Source organism: Callorhinus ursinus, unplaced genomic scaffold (assembly GCF_003265705.2).
Source record: "Callorhinus ursinus isolate GAN/ISIS: 27379988/994484 unplaced genomic scaffold, GSC_fseal_2.0 scaffold6, whole genome shotgun sequence".
NCBI lineage: Eukaryota > Metazoa > Chordata > Mammalia > Carnivora > Otariidae > Callorhinus > Callorhinus ursinus.
The window spans coordinates 21,005,412-21,030,226 of NW_027397068.1; the positions used below are offsets into that span (position 1 = coordinate 21,005,412).

The 24,815-nt window shown below is 45.2% G+C and overlaps 1 protein-coding gene across 1 annotated transcript in view; it reads right to left on the minus strand.

Annotated features, from left to right (window-relative positions):
* SIM1 (SIM bHLH transcription factor 1) overlaps nucleotides 1-24,815 on the minus strand; it is a 65,574-nt gene that overhangs the window by 39,315 nt on the left and 1,444 nt on the right. The window contains exons 2-8 of the mRNA XM_025860368.2: nucleotides 16,116-16,198; nucleotides 12,605-12,694; nucleotides 11,977-12,085; nucleotides 11,742-11,827; nucleotides 10,831-11,030; nucleotides 10,506-10,612; nucleotides 9,700-9,847 (exon numbers count right to left, since the gene is read on the minus strand). Of these exons, the coding sequence (XP_025716153.1) occupies nucleotides 9,700-9,847; nucleotides 10,506-10,612; nucleotides 10,831-11,030; nucleotides 11,742-11,827; nucleotides 11,977-12,085; nucleotides 12,605-12,694; nucleotides 16,116-16,198 (823 nt within the window). The remainder of the gene's footprint in view (nucleotides 1-9,699; nucleotides 9,848-10,505; nucleotides 10,613-10,830; nucleotides 11,031-11,741; nucleotides 11,828-11,976; nucleotides 12,086-12,604; nucleotides 12,695-16,115; nucleotides 16,199-24,815) is intronic.

Here is a 24,815-nt window from a genome sequence, read left to right on the forward strand (position 1 = left end):
CTATAGGGAAATCATGCTGGGATAGAGCTTGTACTTGTGCTTATTTCTTTTTCCAGCAGGTACTGTCTCATTCATTTTGATATCCCCAGAACTTGGCACAGTGCCTGACACATAATAGGTGCTCAAGAAAACATTTATGAATGCTTAAAGGCCCACTAGTCCTAATCATCTGAAGTAGGATCTAACAATCCATTCCAGATGGATCAGCATGATTGGTGATTTCTCATTCTTGGGCAATGCTCTGTCTTCCTAAGACTCATGCTTTCCCTCCTTCAGCCCAAAGACTCACAGACATTTATTTTGCATTTATTGGCAAGCCAAAAATTATTTTATTTAATTTCACTGAAATAACCACCCTAATAATTCACATTTACTCAATGTTACTTTGTGTAGGGCACAGGGCCAAGAACCTCACACATTTCCTGATTTAATGTTCACAATAACTCCATGAAATAGATATTACTACTACCCACATTTAACATGTTAAAAAAAATAACAAGGTAAGCAATTTGCTCACAGTCACAGAGATAGCCAATAGCAGCATTGGAATTCCAATAGGCAATAGACCCATAACCCAAGCTCTTAACTAATATGCTATGTTGCATAATAAAGTAGTGATATCTCATTTCATAATATGTTTTGCAAGTATCTTGTAATGCATCCCAATGGTTATCAGGGTTGAAACATCTAACTAAAAAGCCTAGGGGTTAGACTGCATCATATTCTACTAGCATTATGATTATGATGTCAAACCCAGCACTGGGGAGGCCTTCTGGCTGGCCCTGCAAATCTGGAACCAAAGAATCAGGTTCTTTGCACCTCCCTCTCCTCCAATCTGCTGATGTTCATTGTCCTAATGTTTACCTCACATTGCTTTCTACAAATAATTTTTAAAATACAACCATTATACATGTGGCAATACTGTGTATTCATTTCAATAAGATTCTACATTCCATTCAGAATACTGACATCCTTTACAACTTTAAAAACTGTGTCCTTGGGGTGCCTGGGTGGCTCAGTCAGTTAAGCATCTGCCTTCAGCTCAGATCATGATCTCAGGGTCCTGGGATCGAGTCCCATGTCAGGGTCCCCGGAGAAGTCTGCTTGTCCCTCTCTCCCTGCCTCCACTTGTGTTGTCTCTCTCAAATAAATAAATAATATATTTTTAAAAAACTGTGTTCTAGGTCTAGATGCTATATACCAGATGCTAATATATATAAATATATGTTATATATATATGTTACTAAGGCTGGGTGAACATGTTCAAGATATATACCAGTACTAATTTGAGAAAGGTAAGAGGCTTAGAGAAAATAATCACCAAACCTGATGAAGCATGTTCAGTTCCAACAAAAAAGTTCAGGGTAAAAAGGTGAGAGAAGGAAAGAAAACCAGGTCAGATAAGAACGAGACAGGCACTGAATCTAATTTGAAGAGCAATACTAGTTGTGCTATAATGTTCATGGAAAAAAGACCAATGAGACAAATGTGCATATGCGTATGTCACCATTCCGTCTCAAAAGACCCTACCTCTGCTTCCACCCCGACATTCTACTTCTTCCCTAATAGTTCCACCATTCAAGCTTCTCTGAATTTTTGCTCTCAACAAATAGCCCAAGTGTGCCATATCATTTCAAACTGTGCTAATCTGAGTCTTAAATATTTAAATGGAACTCTTCTACTTTTCAAACTAAATTGTAAACTACTCAAGAGACACCAAGACCTCCGCTTCATGTGCTCATGCAATAAATCATTGCACTCTGCCATACTCTCTGAAACACTTGATTTAGCCATACCCAGTCCATACAGAGTAAAGGGAAATATACAAAGGGTTCCACTGGACACCATCAAAAATGCCAGTACTACATGTTTTACTCACTTTAAATTATAATTACTGACATTGGTAAAGTTGACAAAACATTGGCTCCAACCAAATTAACTTGAGAAATGTGATAAAAGCTTGGTTTCCTAGATCCCTCTTTTTCCCTGCAAAGCACCATGTAATGCACCTTCCACTTTGCCTGGGACAAATAAGGTGCTCAATAGATATTGGCTTCCTTCCCTCCAAACACAAAGCTCAGCTCCCCATAGAGCACACAACGACAGCAATGAAAAACAGGGTGAGCTTAATCAAACTAGAGAAACCACCACCCACAAAGAGCACAATACTTGGAGATGTGTGTGTTGAGGAACTGGGGAGGGGAAGGAAGATAAACACTTAAATTTGTGAATTTGAAGATTTAGCAATTCAAGTTAAAAAGGGAACTACTCCTCTCTGTTCAAACTATTTCAGCTGACATCACATAACTGGCAAGAGCTGATAACAACAGTTATTTTGAGCACCTCCTTTCTGCCAGATTCTGTGCTGTATATACATTATCTCATTTAATCCTCCTCAATCCTTAAAAGGTGGGTAAAAATATCCCCATTGCACAGATGGGGAAACAGAGGCTCAAACAGAGGCTGTGCGCAAAGTCTCATAGTTATAATGCAGTAAAGCATATTCAAACCAGATCCATCTGACACCAAAGCCCACGCCTTTCCCTTGCAGGTTGCTTCAAATGATACTGTGGGTTTTTATAAAGACAAAATCACAATCCAACTGCGATATAACCTCCCAGAATAAAAGTCACAGATGGTAAACAGATGGCCCAGACTCAGCCAGACCCTAAACGTTGTCAATGCCCTATAAAAGTAAGTCCTCTTCTCATCCCCCTTAGCCCTGCCATCACCATGGACCACCTGTCTCACCCCAGCCAGCTCCTTAGACCTCAGAATGCCTGAGGCAGGGGAAAGGAAGTGGCCAAGTTACCCCTTCAGATAAGAAAGAATGAAATTCCTCTACTGATAAGCACTCAAGCATTTCCAGGTTTCATCTAAACTCCAGCCAATCCTTTTTGCTGGACTACTTAGGCATAGACACCAGCACTTCAACCCAGATGAATTTTCTAACACTATCTGCTCACCTGGAAAGATGCCACAAGCCAATGTGGCATGAGAACAGACAACAAACTGGAAAGCACTGGATACATGGAAACAAATAGCAGTCTGTTACTAAATCATCAAGATATGCATAATCCACCCCCCCAACACACACACACACACACACACCTTGAATCAAACATAACAGTGTTCACAACACAAATAGTGAAGTCAAATAGATGAAGTCAAAAGATGAAAACATACTTTTCCAGATTTCAAGTAAAGCTTCATTTGAATTTGTCCGTTCATAATAACATGTATATCCCTACCTTCAGGAAGGTATGGTTTTTGAGCATTCAAAAATGATCATGTTTTTCCATGATAAGGTGCAAAGATCAGAACCCTTTCTGTCCCAACAGCCAGAGAAGAGTGGAAAGGCTGGTCATTTAGCCCATACCAAGTGGGCTCCACATAGGATCCTTTTAAAGAAGAGGTCCTGTGACTCAATGTCCTCCAGGTCAGGGCCACAACAAAGAAAGGAACGGATGCCACAAAGGACTGAGGAGAGTGAAGCAGCCCAGGAGCTGCATCGCCAAAGGGCCAAGGATGACTCACCTGCTCAGAGTGTGTTGGGAGGCTCTCCATCCCTAGCCTCCCTCCACCAACAGAATCCCCAGGGGACAACCTCTCCTGCCATTCTCCCTCAAAAGCAGAACACCATCTAGGAAATACCCCATTGCCATGGGAGGTAATTTGTGCCTCGTCTGATGAAAAGGATGATTTAGCTTGCCAATCCACTGACATTTGTTTTAACACGTTTAACAAAAACATAAAATATTAAATCTGGTTGCAGAAATGAAATAATTAGGAATAGCAATAATGTATCTATGTAAACTAAAGGCAAGCAACTCGCTGAGAAACTGAAATGTTTGCAAGGCCACATTTTTTTCTTACAAAATGAAAATGTCCTTAGTGAGACTTATGGGGGTAAAAGATATATTCTTAATTGAATATTATTGAGAAGATAGCATTGCTAAATTTGAACCACGAAATTGTCAATATCTGTACATATTCGTGAAGTAGCAACACAGAAACAGCTTTTTAATTTTCCATCATGAAATCAGATGAAAGTCTCTCCAGAAGTTGGGGTAGGCTGAACACCACAGGCCTCACCCATTTAAATCCATCCCTCTCTCCCAGACATTTTCTCCCTCGCAACCATGCCTGATTACCACCTCCATATAGAGAAACTTAGCATACAGTAGGCGTCAACACCCCAGGCTTTAATCCTGGCTTCCCTGCTTGCTTTTTTTTTTTTTAAGATTTTATTTATTCATTTGACAGAGAGAGAGAGACAGTGAGAGCAGGAACACAAGCAGGGGGAGTGGGAGAGGGAGAAGCTTCCTGCTGAGCAGAGAGCCCGAAGTGGGGCTTGATGTGGGGCTCGATGTGGGGCTCGATGTGGGGCTTGATGTGGGGCTTGATCTCAGGACCCTGGGATCATGACCTGAGCCGAAGGCAGATGCTTAACAACTGAGCCACCCAGGCGCCCCTCCCCGCTTACTCTTACTCGGCATATCTGATGTCAGTTTCCTCACCTAGAAAATCCCTGCCCTAACCCTCATACGGAGCTGTCAAAGGAACTATGTAATGAATGTGACAGCACTTTGAAAGAAATATTCAGCTTTTGTAATGATGGTGCATTCAGCATTTGTAATAATAATACAAAATTTTAACATAAATGATGAATTCAAAACTAAATACAATCATTTTGATAAAAAATTACAATAAGTAAAAAGGATATGAAGGATAACATTATTTAAGTGAGTACTGTTGGTATGAACTATAAAACAGGCTAAATGCCCCAGCTCTTTCTTTTAATAAAGTGTTTTAGTAGTTATAAAATCACTATTAATTACTATTAATAGTTTTAGTTGTTATAAATTACGATTCATACAAATGTGTCTTCAATTCATTTCTATAATCATTCAGTTACTTAAAAGATCATTTGAAAAGGACAACTGGGGCTTTGATGTTCAATATTATTATAATAAAGATTAAACACAATTAAGGTTCAAATCTAATTTATGGGTATACATTAGTGCATGATTATTATTTTTAATGATCAAAAAATTAATTCTATGCAACAAGTGCTCCACAGATCCAAGGCATGAGAGTATATTTTGCTATAGCTTGCTAAGTCAAAAGGCACTTCATTTGACATTATTTATAATATTAAAAATGGTTTTGCTAGCCAGAAAAATAAAATCTATTTCTATAACTATATATATTATTGGTCAAATTTTTAAAAAGCATTTTCTAAAATTTCCTAGTAGTAAAAACAATAATATCACTGGGGCTTTACATTAATAAAAAGATAATTTTTAATTTAAACGCCCAAATTAACTCAGCACTATTAATACACTTGAAAGAGCAAACTAACATGAGCATATTTTAACATTTGCTGCTTTGCGATAAGAATTCATAAGGCTTTAAATTCACAGAATATGTTAACACTTAAAGACCCTTTTTAAATGTGGGAACTATAGCGGTTTTATAAAAAGAAAAGCAAAAATATTGGACCTGCAATAATTACAATATAGAGACCTTTTTTTGTTTTCTTTTACATGAAGGAAGTATGTCTCCTTTGGCATTTTGCCCAAACTTTTCTACAAATGCAAAGGGTTATTTAGTAGATAGTGTTGCATAAACCACTAATGTAAATCATTAGTGTTGTCTATTTGTTCTGCTTTTTGAAACACTGAAATAGAAATTTTATCATAGAAAAGTCCTTTTATGTGTTCAGTGAATCACTCTAAAACAGTATGTGAGATTTTCCACTAAAACAATGTTCTATCCTAAACTTAGGATATAAGCAGAGAAGCCTTCTTTATGAACAAAAATGGTTGAAAGTATTAAATCTGTCTGATTCCAAAGTTACCAAAATCACTCTCAAAATCTATTTTACTTTCCAGAAAAAAATGCCAGACTTTTATTAACTTAACAATTCTTACTAGAAGTCTAATTTAAAATACACTAGGTTTTACAACTATGTCCCACAGAAGTCCCCTCGCAAAATATCATCTATCAATCAATCGACTGAGGTCATGTATCAGTGAGTACTTGATGAATGTCAGTGACAGACTGTTTTTAATGGCATCAGTAAACTAGATCTCATGTATATTTTTGCAACCTTCTACACACAGTGATTTTGAACCCTTTAAATGTGCCATCATAAATGGCACAGTGGCTATGCAGGAGAATGTTATTTAGGATGAAGAATCATGATGTCTGTAGCTTACTTTGAAATAATTCAGTGGAGAAAAATGCACATACTAATAAACATACATATAGGTAGAAACAGGAATAAAACAAAAATGGCTTATATTATGGATGATGTGTGTATGGGTATTCATTGTACTAGTCCGTCAACTTTTCTGTATGTTTGGAAAAGTATTGTTCTTAAATATTTTAAAATGGGATTTTTACACTTCATTGGTTTATCCTTAAAAGTAGATTTTAAAAGTTTTATTTTTATAACATATGAAGTTTAAAAACATAAAAAGAATCAAGACTCTTCTTCATTTTTCTAGAAATTACTTTTCGTAGTTTATTGGGTGTTCCACATTTTCAATTTTCTTCACATTGAGCACTAATGTTTTCCCTCTGAACTGGCAATGAATAATTAATACTACTAATTAAACAAACTCAAGGAAATATGAATTCAGGAAAACTACTCAGTTTTCATACAGAATTCCTTGTACTCTCCATACTTGTCTGGACTTTCCCCAATATTCACTGTTACTAGATACTACCTCCATTCATCTATCCTCCTGGAAATAATCAGGGAGTGTGGCTTGTCATACTTAACACTTATTCCAAAGCCTGTGGGCACTCAAGACCTATAAGAGTGATTTTTTTTTAAGGTGGAACATAAAGCTAACAGGATATGTGTGTCTTACAGAAAATCATGAACTGATCTGTCTTTTGGTTTGAAAGGAGTTTTTTGTTTTGTTTTTGTTTTTGAGTTTTAATGAAGAGCTGTATTAGCTTTAGGGACCCTCAAGCACCCAGAGAAAAACTAAGAGAATTTTTAAAATCTGATCATAGTGTCCTCTCCTTCTCTCTAGATTTTCAGAACACCAACATTTTGTGTGATGGTCATACAAAGGCAGTTACCCCCTGCCTCTAAAATTCCTATATTCGCAGTTGCAGCTGCTTATTAGAACAAGGTTACTCAATATTTCTATTCGTCATCACTTTTGTCAGATAATAATGACGGGTATTTCTAGGCATATATTAACTTCAACAATAAATTGGCCAACAGGAAATTTGAAAAATGAGTCTCTTATGAATGTAGTTTCCATCAATATGAAGGTGTAAACCTTCATTTAACCAATGCTTATTTAAAATTCTCTCTACTTTCATGATATGACAATCCCTTCAAAATGTATGCTATTAACATGTCTAAATTGGGGAAACATCTGGCCTGTCAAATTATTTGGGGGGCTTGTTGTTTTAAGTACATTGTTTGAGGTGGCCTATTTGGAAAGAATTCACTTATCATTCTCAGGCTTCATAGAGAACTAGCCTTGAAAACAAATGTATGTGGTAGTTCACTGCTACCATAGAGAGAATCAATAGCCATCTATTTAATTTGCTAAGACAATGTAAATTAGTAACTTCCAGCCAGATGTGTGATATACACATCAAACAAACTGCAACCTGTTCATTATGAAAATCCTGTCAACACACACAGAGCCACTTGATGACATTTCATCTTCCACATTTGCAGCTATAAAAATTGTCCTAAGAATTTTTATACAAAGAATTGGAGTTGAGACTCATAAAAGGGTAATCAATTTCAGCTTTTCATCTTGTGTGCTTCTGTGTTTATTTCTATTTTCATTCAGAGGTAGAAAACGTTTAGAAAAATATGAGCCATGCTCTTTTTCCTTCTGTAAATCATTTATCCTCATTACATCTTTTTAATCTGATGTAAAGTTGGTAGCCTAATCCTGCAGCTCTGGAGAAGTGTGTGAAGTGAAGAATGACAGAGTTAAAAGAAGAAAGGAAGTACACTTATCCACTGGAAAACAAAACAGAATATTTCAAAATGACTCCAAACATAAATTAAGCTTACCCATTGGGAGGTCTAACTTGCATTCTGATCATTTATATGGGTCTGTGTGACTATATACCCTGCTGTTTGATAAAAAATGATTACTAACCACAGGCACCCACCAGAGAACAGAGTGTATGTATAATGCTTGTGATGTCTCAGACATACAAAGCACCTTCTTAAAGAATGTCCATTTCCTTTCCATGGTAAGCAGACATAATTTTTCACTCCTTAATACTTCTGCTTCACAGAGTGGCTTATTTTATGAATTATGTTTTGCCATTTTCTCTTATGTTTATTTTAATAATATAAAAAATTGCTTTCATAAAATAGATGGTTTTGTTTCATGATACCCAAAATATTGGTATGTTTTCTGCTCTGTATTAAAATCCACAGCTTTCTTGCTATTACAAAAACCTAATAGTATTTATTTTAGTACCATTTATTAAATGAAAGGAATAAAAAGATTCTTCTTAATAACCAGCTATTATTCTTGAATACTGAATCCTCATTTACACCAAATTCATTTCTCAAGTCTATTGAATTAAATTTTCTTATTAAACAGGACACAGAGTAAACAGTCTATTGCCAAGCACAATATTTTCAAGTACTACATTTTTAATTCGGCAATTTAAAACAACATGGAATGAATCTAGTCCTCATGCCTGTAGTATAGTCTGATTCCAAATAGTACCCCTTAACCAACATCCTAATGTGAAAATAGCATTTCTACTAAGTGCCAGGTGTGTCAATGCTTCCAAAGTAAACTCCTGAGGTCCCCTAAAATCACAAAAATTTCAGTGACTACCAAAAAAACTCGGCAACTGTGCACACAAAAGGGCTCTTCATAAAGGATTCCAATCTGAGCAATTCGACTTCACAAACATTATACAGAAGGCGCTTTCTTCAGCAGCCGCACACCATACCACGTGGTCAGCCTGCAGGGCCACACCGCGGACCAGAAACGATTATTGTTTCTAGAAAGAATAAGACTCAAATGCCGCCACCGCGTCTGTCCAGCCATTTGTGCCCGTAGGTGGCACCGCGAGGCCGGCTCTTCACCTCGTGATGCGGTCACACAACGTGCGGGGCCTGGGCACCGGCCAAGACTTGCAGTATTAGCTCGGGTCCCTTTGCTTCCTGGAGGTTAAACTCAGACCTTCCTGGGCACTTAAACCCCCTTTGTGGTTCAGCGTAAGAACCACTCTCTCAGAACTCTTAACTTTGATTGGAGTGACTGGTTAAAATTAAGAACTTCAAACCCAGATTTGAAAAAGTGAAACAGATGTCCTGTTTGTTAACCATAAATGGCTCCGTACGTCGGACGCTTTCCTCTCTCTCTTTTCTTTCTGCCGCATTAAGTTTTATTTAATGCAGAGTTCGCTTAAAAGGTTAAAAGAGAGAGAGAGAGAGCAGAAAGCAAATATAGACTGGAGGGGAAAACTACCAAGTCTTTCCCTAGAAAATAACTAAGGAATCTTCTTCGTAAAGATGAAAGCGCTCAAGCTGCCGTCTCCCAGCACAGCCTGCTTTCGGGGTCAGAACCTGCGTCCCACTGGACCCCAGCCTCCTCTAACCCTCAGTGCCCACCACCCGTACCCCCTTGGAGACCAGGGTTGCCTGGAGTGGGCGAAGGGTTCCAGACTTGCACTCACGTGAGGACATAGTTGACGCTGACGATACAGTGTGGTCTGGACGAGCGGCTGTTGTGGACGATGGTCGCATAGCTCTGCACCCATACCCAGCCGCCGTGCTTCGCCAGGAACCTGTAGTACTTGGTGGTCACCTGCCCCTTCACGAGCACTGATGGAGAGACAGGAGGCAGCTGGGGGTGAAGGAGCCCGCTCAAATGCAAACCCTGGCGGTGGGAGTGCAGGTCCCTATGGGCCCTGATAACTGCGCCCAGGCAGGAGGGAGAGACAACCCGTACATTCCCAAAGGAATTGATTGTCCTGTCACTTTGCATTGAGTCCTCCAGTCCCTTGAGATTGGCAAAGGGGTGGAGGACGCTTAAAATAGGGGGATTCCCCCGTTCAACTTTCTAACTAAGGAAGGTAGTGTCTGGGCAGCTGAACTCCGAGGCTCATGGTCCCTGTTCCTGGAGATTAAGTTCAAAGCAAAGCTCTATCAAAAGCCGAAGCAGGTCAGTGCACGTGAGCCAAGTGGCCTAGCCTCAGTTTTTATTCAGGTCTTCAGTGAGGTTTGCAGAGGGCAGGAGAGGGAAGCATAAAACCCCTCCTGAGGGAATTTACCCAGAAACTCAGAAACTCTTCCCGCGGATATTAGAGAAACAAGGTGGGGCTCAGCGTTGGAGCGACGGCTCGCTGGCAAGGGCTTCGCACCACCCGCCCCTGGCTACCAGGGCTTCCACCCATCCGCTTACTGTGGACTTAAATCACGCCCTCTCCCCTCCCCGGGACGCGCTAGGGTTAGTCCGATGCCGGGAAGAGTGGCGCCTTACGCAGGTGGTGGGCGCAGCGCAGGTGGAAGGTGTCGCAGCCGTGCACGTGGTGGTACAGGGTCTTCTCAATTAGGTCCTGAGGTTCGTACCCCGTCAGCTCCGCTACTCTGAGGAGAGCAATCCTCGCGGCATGAGCTCAGGGTGCCGGGATGCCCCCCACCCCCACCCCAGACAGCCTTCTCAGACCTGGTGGCCGCCCCCACTTCGCAGAGCCCGGTGAGTCGCCTCATCTGCAAAATGGGCTCCGAAGGTCAAGGAAGAGCTCTCAGCTACTAAGCAGGGCCGCCCTCCCGCTCGTGTATCCTTTCCCGCCTGAGCCACCCACCTGGAGTCCAGGAATATGAGCTTCATGTCCAGGCTGGCGCGGAACATGAACATGTTGCTGTGCAGCTTGATCTCCGTGACGGCGCTGGGAGGCAGTGAGTGGCCCACGGCTACCAGGCCCACGTTCTGGTAGCAGCCATCGAAGGGGGACATGTCCAGGCTGTACTGGCGGATCTTCAGGTAGCCGCTGCAGTGAATGACCTGCAGTGAAGGGTGAAGGGGGCGGGAAGACTCAGCCACAGCCAGGAAACATTCCCAAAAAGGTGGGGAAGAGACTGAAACATTTTGAGACTCCCCCAGGGCCACAAAGGCCTTGTGGGCCACGCCCCCGCACTGAGGTGTCCAAATTTATTGGTGTTCCAGCGTCTCAAGGGAATGACTGTCCTGCCACACGGAACTCACTTGGGAGCTTGTAAAAATACAGAGGCTTGGCAACACCTGCCAATCCTAACTCCTCAAAATCGGGAAGTGGGGCCCTGGAACCTGCATTCTAATCGAGTTTCCTCTCATTAAACAAGAGAGCCATGGATTTGAGCTAAAGCTCTGGTTCTTAACCCCTCTGGGGGTCAGAATCTGACGCTGTGAGTAAACTCCAGGATCCGCCAAAATGACTGACCATTTCAGACGCTTTACACACCCCCAAGGCTCCTTATGAGCCCCAGATTAAGAGTCCCAGCGGCCGGGCGGTAACCGGACACAGTGAAACTAAGTCTTTAAAGTTAGTAGTCCCCAAGTGTTCACAAAGTTCAACAACTCTCCAGGTGCTCCCGGGCAGACAGCGCTGCGGCGCGCGTGGGGGGATGCCCTCCGGGGCAGTCAGCGACGCCGAAACGTCCCTCCCACGCCGCAAGCTCCTCTGGTCCTGCCCTTTTCCGCTACACGCGGCTAGGATCGTCCCTCTCAGCCACGCACCTTGTACCCTCCGCAGGTGAGGCCCGCGTTCCTCTTGGCCAAGACGCACTTCATCCTCAGAAAGAAGGAGCGCTCGATCTCATACTCTGGGAGAGAGGAGCGGAAGGAGGGGCAGGTCGTGAGCCTGTGAGACGGGTGGGGCCGCGACCCAGTCCCTGCCCCTCCAGTGGCTAATTGGGGAAAAGCCACAAGCGAAAGGAGCTGGGCCCAAGTGTCGCCGGCCTGCACTGCTTACCCTGGACGAAGTGAGAGTGGTAGGGCTGATGGGCCGTGAGCACAGCGGTCATCTCATCGTGGTCCGCCGGGTGGATGTATTCATAAATGCTGTTCCCAGTCAGCTCTACCTGTAAAGAGGGGGGTATCACCTTCTCCGAGGTGGTGGAATGCCCTGGCAGGGCTAGAAGATTGGACCAGCGTGTCTACAGGACTGTGAGGGCGGGAGCCAGAACTTTAGAGTCAGCACTGAGTTTTTATTCCCGTTCTGCTGCTGGCTACCTATTGCAGTCTATCTAAGCCTCAGCTTCCTCATCTATGAAAGGAAATAATAATAATACTGTAATAATAGTAATTAGAATAGTAGTACAGCAGTGCCCTGACAGTGTTCAGGTGAACACATCAGAAGTTAGTAAGTAAACAACACCCATGATGTTGGACTTATGGTTGGGACTCTAAAGGTAGCAGGGTAAGGGGTAAGGATAAGGGAAGTAGAGGAAAGGGGAGATGCAGACCTGCCTGCCAGCCGAGATGTTTCCAGGCCCAGAAATGCACATATAAGAGCTGTGGGAAAGCACCCCCACCCTTACCGCGGGCCTCCAGCTCTCAGTGTAAACATGGAAGGCTGGAGGTGTGGACCACTCACCTACCTGAGAAAGACCCAGGTGGACTGAGGCTGTCTCCGAGATGTACATGATCTTCCCATCTGGGGCCACCACAAAGATGAAGCCGTCCAGGGTCTAGGGAGATAGAAACAGAGTTGAATAGAGAGCCCCCCTGGGCCATGGGGAGAAACTGGGTTTGGGGGCAGAAGTTAGAGATGTTCAGCCAGGAAGAGCGGACAGAGGGGATAGAGAGAGGCTGATAGGAAATAGGGCATAGAAAACTTGCCACAAGAGTCCCTCTCTTGTTCATTCCAAATATGTAAGCATCTGGGACATGCAGCACACTGGGAGATGCCTGGAGGAAGTAGCTGGCAAGACTACTGTCCTCTGAGACTCGGGATTCACCAAAATGGACAATACAGACATATCTATAGCATACACACACACAAATATAGGGGGCAGGGGATTACAGCCTGTGATAAGAAGTAGGTAGTTTCTTGCGGTGATGGTCACTGAAAGAACGAAAGGTTTCCTGTGTCAGTCTTGGAGGACTCCATAGTGGCAGCATCCTATAATGGAAAGAGTAGCAGCAGGGCTTGGGAAATGGGCACTGAACCATATGGAAGGGCTGGAAGTCTGAAAAGTTTGTAGACAGAAGGCAGCTGCCCAATAGCTCCAGAAAGAATCTGGGAGAGGGGGTTTAGGAAACGAGAGGCTTTCCAGGCAGCAAGTCTGTAAGAGTAGTGGTATAGTGTGTACATATGTGTGTTTACGTTGATGCATCAAACCGACAGGCTTTCCATGAAAGAAAGTCTTGACTTTCAATATCCCTTTATCTCTGTGAATGAGGCTTCAGTCCAGGCAGTGGGGACATAAGGATGAGTCAGATCCTGCTCTCAAGTTGCTGGAAGTCCAGCAGCAGTGACTGGATAAAGACAGATATAATAACCACACAGCTGAAAAGACAGTGCTGTAGGGCCGCAGAGGCTGAGTGGCCAGAGGCCTGCGGGAGAATCAGAGAGGCCTCAGAGAAACTATTTGAGCAGAGCCTTGAAGAGGAAGCTTGAACTGGAGATGGGAGAAAGGGTATCCTAGGCAGAAGGAATGATGAGAGAAAGGCAGGGACTGGGGGGAGGGTGTATCTGGTGTACTCAGGTGTGATGGATTTGGTGTGCCAGAGATGGGCTAAGAAAGTACACTGCTGCTGGGTTTTTGGAGAGTTTGAGATACCATTCTAAGGAATTTGGAGATGGTTTCCAACAGTTTCTACACAGGTAAGCAGAGAAATAGCATGCTTAGGGGTGTGTGTGTGTGTGTGTGTGTGCGTGTGTGTGTGTGTGTGTGTGCCTGTGTTTCATTTTGTTTTGTTTTTTAATGGCAGAATGTGGACAGTGACCTACAGGAGGAAAAAGTGGGGATGAAGAGATCAGAGATGGTTGAGCCTAAATTTGGGTGGTCAACAGTTGATGATAAAGAGGGAGAGTTTAAGTCAAAGATGGTTCTAGCTGTGGAATTTATAGCGGCAGAAAGAGAAGCTGAGAGGGACTTCAAGGTCATTGAGTAGAGGGTAACACCATGAACCAAGATTGAAAATTTAGGGAAGCATGGTGAGTTTTTGTATGAGTGGCAGTCTGGAGGAGGGAAGAAATGAATTCTTGTCTTGGAGATGCTAAACTTCAGGTTTATGCAGATTTCCAGTTGGCAGTAAGAAATAAAGATCTGGAGCTCCAGAAGGATGTCTAGACAGGAGAAACCAGCTGGAGTCAGGCGAATGTGGGAAAGAAGTTGAGGTGATGGTTTTGGCTGAGATCACCCATGAGGCCTTGAAGTTGTGAGAGGAGAAACAGAGGTGGAACTTTGGAGAAATGCCAGCATTTACAGCCAGACAGCATGGGGAAACCAGAGGAGCAAGTAGAGAGGGAGAAGAATCCAGGAAATTGTGCTACTTTAGAAGCCAAGGGAGAGGGTGAATGTCAAGTAAGCAGTGCCACCTCTGTCAGGTATTTGCGCCAATGTCCCCTTCTCAGTGAGGTCCTCTATAATGTCCCCATTTTAAGTGGCACTACTGAAACACAGCCCCCTCCCCTGCCCTTATTTTTCTCCCCAGCACCTACACCACCTGTTACTATGTTATACTATGTAAAGCACCTGTGTGGGTTTGCAAGGCTGCTCTCCTTAGAATGTAAACTCCATGTGGGCAGGACATTCTGTCTGGCACACAGTTGGCCCTCCTATATTTGTGGAATGAACAAAGTCGGGTAGGATAAGAGATGAGCATCTTTATGCTGGATATCAAAATGTGGTGGGGCCAAGACAGAGCACAACAGTTAGGAGAGATGCCAGACTGCAAGGGTGTGGAAGTGAGGGCAGCAGGCAGAGCGATGGAAACTGAGGGGGTAATTAAGTCCTTCCAGAAGTGTGGGATGAAGAAGAGGGAAAAGATTGGGCAAGAACTAGAAGGAGTGGAAGATTGTTTGGCTTTCATCCTCTTTTTTATATTGATGAGGGAAATTAGCTGGGAGCATGGAAAGACTGGGGGGGGAGGGCCTTGTTGAGAGACAACTGATGAAAGGTGTCCCTGAGAAAGAGGGACAGGCCTTTCTATTTAATTCAGAGGTTTGGAGGCCAGGCCTATGAGGGAATGCTTACATGGGCCTTTCTGTGTGCTCTGTGACAGGAGAATCTCATTGGCCTCCAGGACTGAGGGAGGGACAGTGTAGCAGCGGGACAGGGGAAGCCACAGCACTCCTGCCAGGCCCAGGAGGAAGAACCAGCTCAGATTCCCACCATGCTTTTTAGGTTTGAGGTTCCCACATGAGGAGCTGGCAGTGGACATGGATAATAATAAGGGGGTGGACAGTAGGAGACAAGTGTCAAGCCTAAAAATGCCACCGGGAGTTTTGCTATTTTAAATATTTGCTATGCGACTTAAGCGGGCAACGGGCAATTTAAAACGGTGTACACTGCAAACAAGGCGGTAATGGGCGCCTCCACATTGGGTAAACTCATTACCTGGGGAGCTGTATGTGTGTACGCGAGGGTCTGTACACGGGTTGGGCTGGCCTGGGGTGAGAGCTCATGGAGACAGAGGAGAGGGCCCGCGAACTACAGGGAGGGAGACGAAAGAGTTGCAGCGCAGCTGGATCCGGAATGTGTGGGCTTAAAGCATTGATGGGCATTTCTACCAGATTCCCGTTATTCCTGTGTAAATCCTTCATTTCTGGCGGTTTTGCAGCCTGGCCCGGCGCGCTCCGGTTCCTTCAGCTGAATGGTGTCAAATGGCGCTCCCTCCCTCGGTTCAGCCATCCTGATTTGGGGCCTTGCGGGACTCCCTTCTAAACCCAACGTACCCATTGTCACCTTGCCTTCCTCTCTGCCTCGAGAGGTGCCATCAGCACCCGACGAGGTTAAGAACTCAACTTTTTAATTTTGAAGAAGCTGTAGGGGCTGCGAGAAGGCCACGTCTGGGCTTCATCCCATTTCCCTAAAAATCAAGAAGCCCGGCGCGGGGCCAGGCACCCGAGCCCTCGAAGCATATGTGCCTCCGCGCCGGTACCTGGAGCAGATGGGAGCCCAGTTCTCTGCCCACGTTGTCCAAGGGGCTGGTGCGACTCGAGTGGCCCCACGCCTCGCCGAGCCCTGTGGAGACACAGAGACACCCTTTAGAGATGGGAGTCCGACCTGGCTAGCAGTTTGAGCCTAATCTCGCGGTTCTGTCACACACGCAAGTTCGCACACATGACTGGATACCATCCGAGATCCCTCGCTCCAGAACAGCAGGAGACGCGAGCTGGTAAATTTCGGCCCCGCCCTCTCCACTTACAAAGGACTGCGTAGAGGTCAGACTCCCCCTCCCGGGCCGCTTCTCAGGAAGGGCAGGGCCTTGGCTGAGCGCCCCTCCTGGCAGTACCCCAAGTGGCTGAATTTGAGGACCGCCTGTGCCCCGAAGGGGCCGACACCGAACCCCCGCGGTAACTTTTGGGTAGGTTCACTAGTGTGCTCTATTAGAGGGGTGAGGGACACTACTTCTCTCCCAAAGTTTCATCATCTTCCTTATCAGGAGGCCCCACACATCAAGCGAATGCCGCGGCGAATACCTGAGGCTTCGAGCCAGGTCCAGCTGGCCCTTGATGGGCTTTCTCATTGGGCTGCGGGGCTCTCCAGCTATTTTCCTCCCCTAGGCCTCTGACTTTGATTCCCTCCGTAGAAATCCGTTTGCTTGCGAATGGCTTCCAGCACCAACATCCCAGAGCAATCCTTCTTCCTCTGCTTCCCCACCTCCCCACCCTGAGCCAGCCCTCGACTTACACGTCCTAACTTTGACTCCAAAAAAAAAAAAAAAAAAAAAAATTGTATACGCTCTTTTGAAGTTACTTTCTGGTGCTAATACCGTCTAAGCAATATTTCCGTTCCTTATTGGATATAGACAATCATTCCATTTCTCTACTTTCCAGGTACCATCTATTAACAAAGTCCCTTTCTCTCCTCGATGCTACCATGTTAAGATCTTTCCAGGTTTTTCTAGAAATCATTTCTCTGGTGATGCCTAAAAAATAAAATTCTCTGAATACCCGTGGCTGATTTTTTTAAAAAATTAATATGGAATCTGCTATAGTACCTATTTGTAGAAAGAAAATGAAAAAAATATAAGGCAGAGGAAACTTGAGGAGACAGAGGTTATACTACCTGTAACTAGTTACAGGTAATATTTTTTAACAGTGTTGCTGCTGATTTAACTAGGTAGTTAAACTCTTTTATTCTTACACCAATAAACAAGGTTTAACATGACAAAAGGGGGGATGATTTACTGATTTACTGCATTAAAGTACAAATCACTATGAAGTACACAATGACAGACACACTCGCATTGTAATATGGGGGTGAGGGCGGATCTTTCAGAATAAAACATGGAGTTGGACTCTTAAAATGTGTTGGCCAGGAGCTGCTTCCTAAGCAAGCGATCAAAACCCTGGTAACGAGTAACCATGAGCGCCCCTTAAGCTCGAATCGGGTCTTTCTGGGTGTTTGCACATCTAAATAAATCTAACGATTTCCCCACTGCTCTGCAAACACTGAGGCTCCCCGCCCGCCGCCGGACTCCTCTCCCTCCCTCGCCTCTAGTCAATCCCTCCTGCCTCGTTAGCCCGCCCCAGTTTCCCTCCCTTGAGTGACTCCACTGCCCAGATGCTTTGGTCCTCCTGGACTGTTTAGGAGGGCCTCCGCCACAGCCACCTGTACACACCCCTTCCGTGTCACCTTCCCTTCGCTCCTCGAGTCTCCGCCAAGCTATCCTCCCTGGTTTCCGGCACGACGCGTTCATTTTTTCATCGCTGCTCGCTCTCTCTCTCTCTCTCTCTCTCTCTCTCACACACACACACACACACACACACACACACACACACACACACACACCCAAAATTGGCGGAAGGGGGCGGGGGTGTTGGTTTAGGAGGCCAAACTGGGGAAAGGGGAAAGGAACCTGCTAGGAGAGCCGGGGACGCGGGTGGCGCTGGCCAGGGGACGCCAGGGCCCAGCCGAGGCCTGAAAGCGCCAAGCTGTGCAGGGGCGAAGGGCCGGCGCTCTCCGGCGCCCTGGGAGCTGGCAGAGGCCTCCTCGCGTCTGGAATCTTGTCTTCCGGAAGGGTGCGAAGTCTGCGCTTGGGGCCAACAAAAGCCTTTATTCTAAAAACTGTGAAGTTCTCCCAAGTCGGCTGGAAACAGCCCCGGAACGGCCTCCCGACCCGAATCATTTGAAAATCCCCGAGCTGGGCTCGGGGTTAAGTACTGGTTCCGAACCCCAGCGCCAGCCTGGGCTGTTTGTTGTCTCGGGTTGCGGCCTCATTAGTATGCGCCTACGAGGGAAAAATAAGGCTTCCCCGCAGGTTAATAAACAGCCGGCCTAGCGCAGGTTAACGGGGGCCTCCCTCGCCCTCTCCTAACCCTACCCCCACACCTTTTAAGGAACCTTTTGCTTTCACGGAGCATTGCCTCCTCTATGTTTGCGGTTGAAATCTCCGTCACACGGTTTTGTCTGGGTTAATGTTTCATAAGGGACTGGCTGCCCGCGTCTACCTGCCAGGCTTTCCTGAACTAATCCTAGGGCTGAGCTCGCCCTTCAGCCTTCCCAGGACACCTTCTGAAGCCCCGGTCAAAGGTTCGGCCTCCCGAAAATCCTGGAGTGGGCCAGAGACCCCTCTCCCCGGAACCCCTCACCTCCTTCAGGCGGTGAAGCGCTCCCGCTCCCAATTTCGGTTGGCGAGGGGGGTAAGCTGAGATTTCGTTTCTGCACTTGACCTACCGCAGAAAATTCACAAATCCTTTGATTGTCTGTTTAAAATGAGGAGGAAACCAGCTCCCTTTGCGGCAGGATTACAGTGGGAACAAGATCTAAAGATTCTCTTGTAATTCGGTGAGGCCGAGGGAACAGGGTTTTGCAAAGGAGAAAAGGAGCTCTGTGAGGGAAGCGATAACTAAATCGGGTTTTAGACAAAAGGATTTTCCCCAGCTAAAGTGGCCGAAGACAAAGGAAAACATAATCTATTTGGAAGATTTCCAAGATATGCCACATTAACCTTAGCAGATAAATTTTGCTTCTCCCCGCCCCCCTCTACCCTTAAAGTCTGGTTTATCATATTTACATAAGTAGTATTAGAAGGGATGTATCTATTATGGATCTAAAGGGCTAGCTCACATTTCATGTGAAAACCCGGGCGAAGTTTCACTCTTACCCTCAGTGCTCGGTTGAGCCATTTCCATTTAAATACCCCCTGACCCAAGGATTACCTCAATGGACTGACTGCACGGGTTTTGTAATTTCCTGAAAATGAGATTTCGATTTATAAAACAAGAAACCAATTAGTAACCAAATGAGGCGAAGTAGATCCACTAAAATTGACCTAATCCCACAGGCACAATTTAGGCCCGTTCTTGGCGAATGAATGATGAGCCCCAGTCTAGCATGAGCTCAAAGCATCATCCAGCTGTGTTATTACAAGCAGCAAAAATAAATTGATCGAGCTTTTCCTTCGGAATGAATTTCATACCCTTGACAAAATATAGATTACAGACCTGGCATCATCACCTCCTTCACTCAGACAGGAAGAGGAGGAAGAGAAGAGCTTGTTCTACTGTTCTTTCCCCCTTCCCTTTAATAAATAAACTATATCTCAATAGAAATGTATCCTCCTTATAGTAGTTCCCAGAAAGCTTCATCTGATTGACAGATCGCGATATACCTTTTAGGCAATATGGGGATGGGAAGGGGACTGGAAGAGCTGTCCCAGGATCTGACCACAATTTGGTGACAAAGGTGGGGAAAAGCCCTCTGAGACGGCGCTCCTAACTTCGGGTCCCGGAGGAACTTGTGTCAGGCACCTGGGTTCCCTCCACCACCCCCGTCCAGCAATCTAGCGGTCTTCCTGTGAGGGTTCCGGGGGCCTAAGAAGCTGTGCTTTCTGGGGAAGAGAGGGACGGAGATTGGGCGCCCTTAGACAAGACAGAGCGCCCGGAGCCGTCACTGGGTAGAAGGCTGCTTCCCGAGGCTCGGCGTACGCACCCCCACGCCTCGGGCGCCGTGGCCCTCTCGGTTCGAGGCGCCCTCCGGCCACCTGCCGGGTGTGGCCGACCTCCAGAGGGCGACGCGGCCTGAACCCTACAGTGTGTGTCCTGCACTCCTCTGTATGTTCCGCACTCCGCAGTGGCAGTGTGTGTCCTGCTCTCCCCTGCGCGCCTCTGAGACCCCTGGCCGCGCCCGGGGAATCCGCAAATATTAGTTATAAATCTGGGGTAGAGCCTGACAGTCCCAGCATTGATTGTCTCTGCACCCTTGCTGTGCTCTGGCCCTGGAGCTAGGGCTTCCAAGTCGGGATCGAGAATGCCAGACAAGCTGGCCTCCGGCGTCAGAGCCTGCCTCGAAGAGAGCAGGACGTGCAGGAACCAAGGACAGGCGGGGTTCAGCCTTGTCCAAACTAAATTGTGGGACGGAAATGCACGCGGGGTTGACAATAGTGCCTGCGTGACGCTGAAAAACGTCAAGCGGTGTCGCCCCAGGGCTCCAGGTCTTCAAACGTGGCGGGGAGGGGCAATACCATTGCCCCAAAGGCAGGCGCGGGTGGGCGGACGGGGCTGCCGCGCTGTTCAGGCGTATCCCACTTGTGTTCCATTTGGCAGCCGGGACTCGACCGCCGCACTACTGTCCGCTCGGACGGGATCTCCACTTAAGGTTTAAACAACGGCCCGTCCTTGGGGCGGTGGCCCGGGGCAGCACGAATGACGGAGGGAGCACTCCCGCACCCTCCCGGCCTCTGCTTGGGGCAGGCGCGCTGGGACGTCTTCGAACCTTGGAGGGCAGAGACCTGGTCTGGACCGTGCGGAGACTCCAGCCGGCGCACTCTCGGCTGCGGCCATCCGCGGCCGGGACAGAATGGGCCTCGCCGCGCCGACCTGGCCTGCGAGTGGCAGCAAGCAGCCTTCTCCCAGCTGCGTGCTTCGTTACGTACCAGAAGGCCGTAGAGGCTTCTACAAGGTCGCTGTCTCGGGTCTGGCCCGAACCACCGAGGTCAAGCGACTCCGCGCAGGACCCGCCTCCCGGATGGGACTACCTGCAGAAAGTTTGCTCTGCACTTCTCCAACAATGTTTTAGTACTAAGTAGCAGGCCCCTTGCTAAATACTGAGGGTTCTCCTTCCCCACGCAAAACTTAAAATTCCATGAATCAGAGACCGGCAATGGGTGGACAGCTAACATCATAAGGTGTTAGCTGGGTCTAAGCTTCATTCTGTTGAGAAATACTTGGGCCGACATAGAGCCAGAATCCATGGGTTCGAATTGTGTCCACATTTGCGTCTGCAAATCTCCAAGCTGCCGAGATTTCCCCCAGGACTGAAGAATAACTCTCCTAGAAATCATGTTTGTCCTCTGGAAAATTAGCCTGATTTTAGCTTCAGGTGTGTGATTGTACCCTGCTTAAAAGCATCTCGCCATAGCTTATAATGCCCTGTTTCGTTGTTGTTATTGTTTTTATTAGTGACCGTCCCCTTTAAAGAAAAAAAAGTATTTTTTTCATTGATCTAATCTACAATTTCTAGCACATAAATCTGTCTTGCAAATGCTCTGTGCGGAGTTTAGTTCTGCCCTCTACATTTTAAATCAACATCAAAACTGGAATTAAACAGAGAAAACCAGCGTGGAGCGTAAACTGGGCTTAAAGGCTTTTAAATGAGAAAAACTTCTGTAAGAAAATAAACATGGAAACCTAATGCTCAATCATTTCCCCGAGCAGCAAGAAAAACAGCCTTAAATCACCCATCCACGTGGGAAATGGGGCCTCTTTTTCTCTTTCAGTTCTTGGCCTCAAAAAAATATAAGGCGATTAAGGATTTCAATCTTGAGGTGAATATTATAGAAAGGGTCTGTGGAGGTTTGTTTAATCAACCTTGTCCTTCCAGCCTTTGTAGAGACTCCCTTTCCTGCACAGTGACTAATTTCAATTCTGTGATTATTTTTATTTTCCCAAGACATCTTGACAATGAAATGGTAGTGTGATGTTATCAAGATTCTCAATGGCTATAGATTTGAAAACATGCCTGATCCTTTCAAAGGTTATTCAGCAAGCCACTGCGCCCCCAGCTAAAACCTGTATTACATCTGGGTAACAAATACATATTTCTTTTTAGTTGAATTTGTCTTATTTTGCACACAAGGAACACCATCTCTCTTTTTTATCCTGCCTTTCTAGCTTTGATAACACCAAAGACTCATACCTTTCTCAAGTTTTTTCTTTGGAAGGCTATTTTAGAATGGAATATGCTGCCAATGGGAGATACGCAGTTTTAATGATTTCATAGTAATCTTCCCTGTGTTTTTTTAAGTATGAAGTCTCCAATCTAATGCTTTATTCTTAATTATTCCAGGCACCCATATCCTGTTCCTGTGTTCCCAATCTCTCTTTCTGTCTCATTTTTCTTTCCACGGCTCAATTTTATCCACTCAGATAAGTAAAAACTGAAGTTTGCCCCTAGACCAGGAATCTACCAGAATCTGGGGGAGGGTGGAGCTCTATTTAGTGATGGGGAATTAGCTATATTTTAAGTATTTTCTTATGTTTTTCAAATGTAAGTATGGAAAGATTTCTGTTTGTTGATTTAAGCTTTTTGATATTACCTGGGTATTGTAGATGAAATGTAATCTGAGTCAAAACAGTGGAGTTTTATAGTCATCATTAAGCACATCATTGTGCTTATAACTAAGATGTCATCAGATTTATAATTATTTTAGATTATATACCTTGCAAAATCCATATGTTACATGTGACAGAATGCTTACCATGATGAAATAGCTATCTTTTACTCCATCCTTAGAACAAAATTTAAGACCTACTATGTGCTGGAATGGCATCAAGATAGGTGTAAACATGAACTACAGCTTCAAATTCTTTCTATTTCTCACCACTAAAGAAAGGTTACGTCCACATAAAGTGCCCAGTTTCCCCTACTGTCATGGACCCAGTTTTGTCTACTCTCTGCCCCGTCCACAGCTGAACCCAAATCTGGCACCCTCTGCAGGTTGTGCCTGGTTTTGCTGCTTGTGATTTTTTTCACTCCTTTGAAAGAGGTTGGGTTTTTTGTTTTTTTGTTTTGTTTCTTTTTTGGGGGGGGTGTTGTTGTTATTGTTCAATATTTTAAAGGGCTTTAATATTTTAAAGGTTGTCTGGGTTTTGGGTTTTGGAAGCTAATCTATCCTTAAAATTAAAACCTCATCCCTAGGAGCCAGCTGTTCGGATAACCCTTCTAACTCACCGGGTGGAGACTGCGGGTGAATTATGAGCTCAACAGTAGCTGGAGAAATAAATGATGTGCCCAGAGTTCACACATCGTCCATCCCCTCCTCCCCATAAACTCACACTAGTCCACCGGAGAAGGGAGAGGAGGGAGGGGCTCCGGGCTCCGGAGGAAAGTGAAGGGGGCTGCAGAAAGCACAGTCGCGGTTAAAGTAGCCACAGGGGATCCGCCCGGCCACCAAGGAGACTCCAGGGGGCGGGGGGGGGGGGGTCTTCACCAGTGCTCTCTTTAAAAATAAGAAGTTGGCTAAGAGAGTTTACCTTCTGTTCCTCCTATTTACCACGCGATTTATAATTTGTGGAGTTAGCACTTATTTAAGACAGCTTGCTCTCTTAGAAAACAAAACCAAAACAACAAAAAAACAGCCCGCAACCCTCCCGGTCGCGCCAACCCGGGTCTGCGCGACAAAGACCAGCGCCACCGGCCCGGCAACTCCCTGGGCGCTCCTAGCCGTCGTTCTGTGTCCGCCCGGGAACGCCGATCCCCTATTCTTTTCCTCCCGCGATTACTCGCAGCCCCACAAGCAGCACCATATGCTTCTTCTGATCAAACAGCGAGCGACATCGGCACCGATAATTGACGAGACCCGCTAGAAATCACGCAGAAAGGGAGCCCACTGAGACCGCAGGGGCTGACAAATCACTGCTAATAATCCTGTTAGGAACAGCGCGGCCAGCCGAGTTCGCAATAGCTTTATTTTTATAAAGTAGGCGCTGACAGTATAAAAGACAACGAAATCTCCTTTAAAAAAAAAAAAAAAAACAGAAGGCAGTGTAGCATAATGGTACTTTTCCCACCAGCATTTCTCAGCACAGTTTGAATGGGAAATATGGTTTTTTAATATATAAGTTCCCCCCCTTTTCTTTTCTTTTTTTCTTTTTTTTTTTTTTAACTTTTCAGGAACTTTAGGTTTTGATTCCTCTCCTCCTGTAGTTTCCAGGGTCAACTGAGATTGTTCAAGGAACTGCTTTAAGACAAAACAACTATAACACTATTTGTAGTTCTGGGGTAAAATTGGACTATAATTTTAAAGTTTTCCTTTAGTGCCCCTGGCTAATTTGTCGACATGTTTTGCAAGATTTTGATTCAGATAATAACTTCTAGTTAAGATCAAACAAAGTGAAACTCCATGCCCAATAATGGCTATTTCCTTCCCCCTATTTCCTTAAAAGAAAACAACAGACCCCAAACACCCAAAATCAACAATAACATAAACCTCTGTGGGTCAAATAAGACATTCTGGTTTGTAAATAAACAGGGTTCTTTCTCTTGGAATTTTTTGTTTGTTTAGTATTCTCTCCTTTACATTTCCCAATCTCTCTCCTCTAGCGAAGATGTATCTTAAATACTTTAAAAAATCTGTACATATTATTTGAATGTGGGTAAAGGAAAGGATGGGGAGATGGAGGAGAGAAGTATC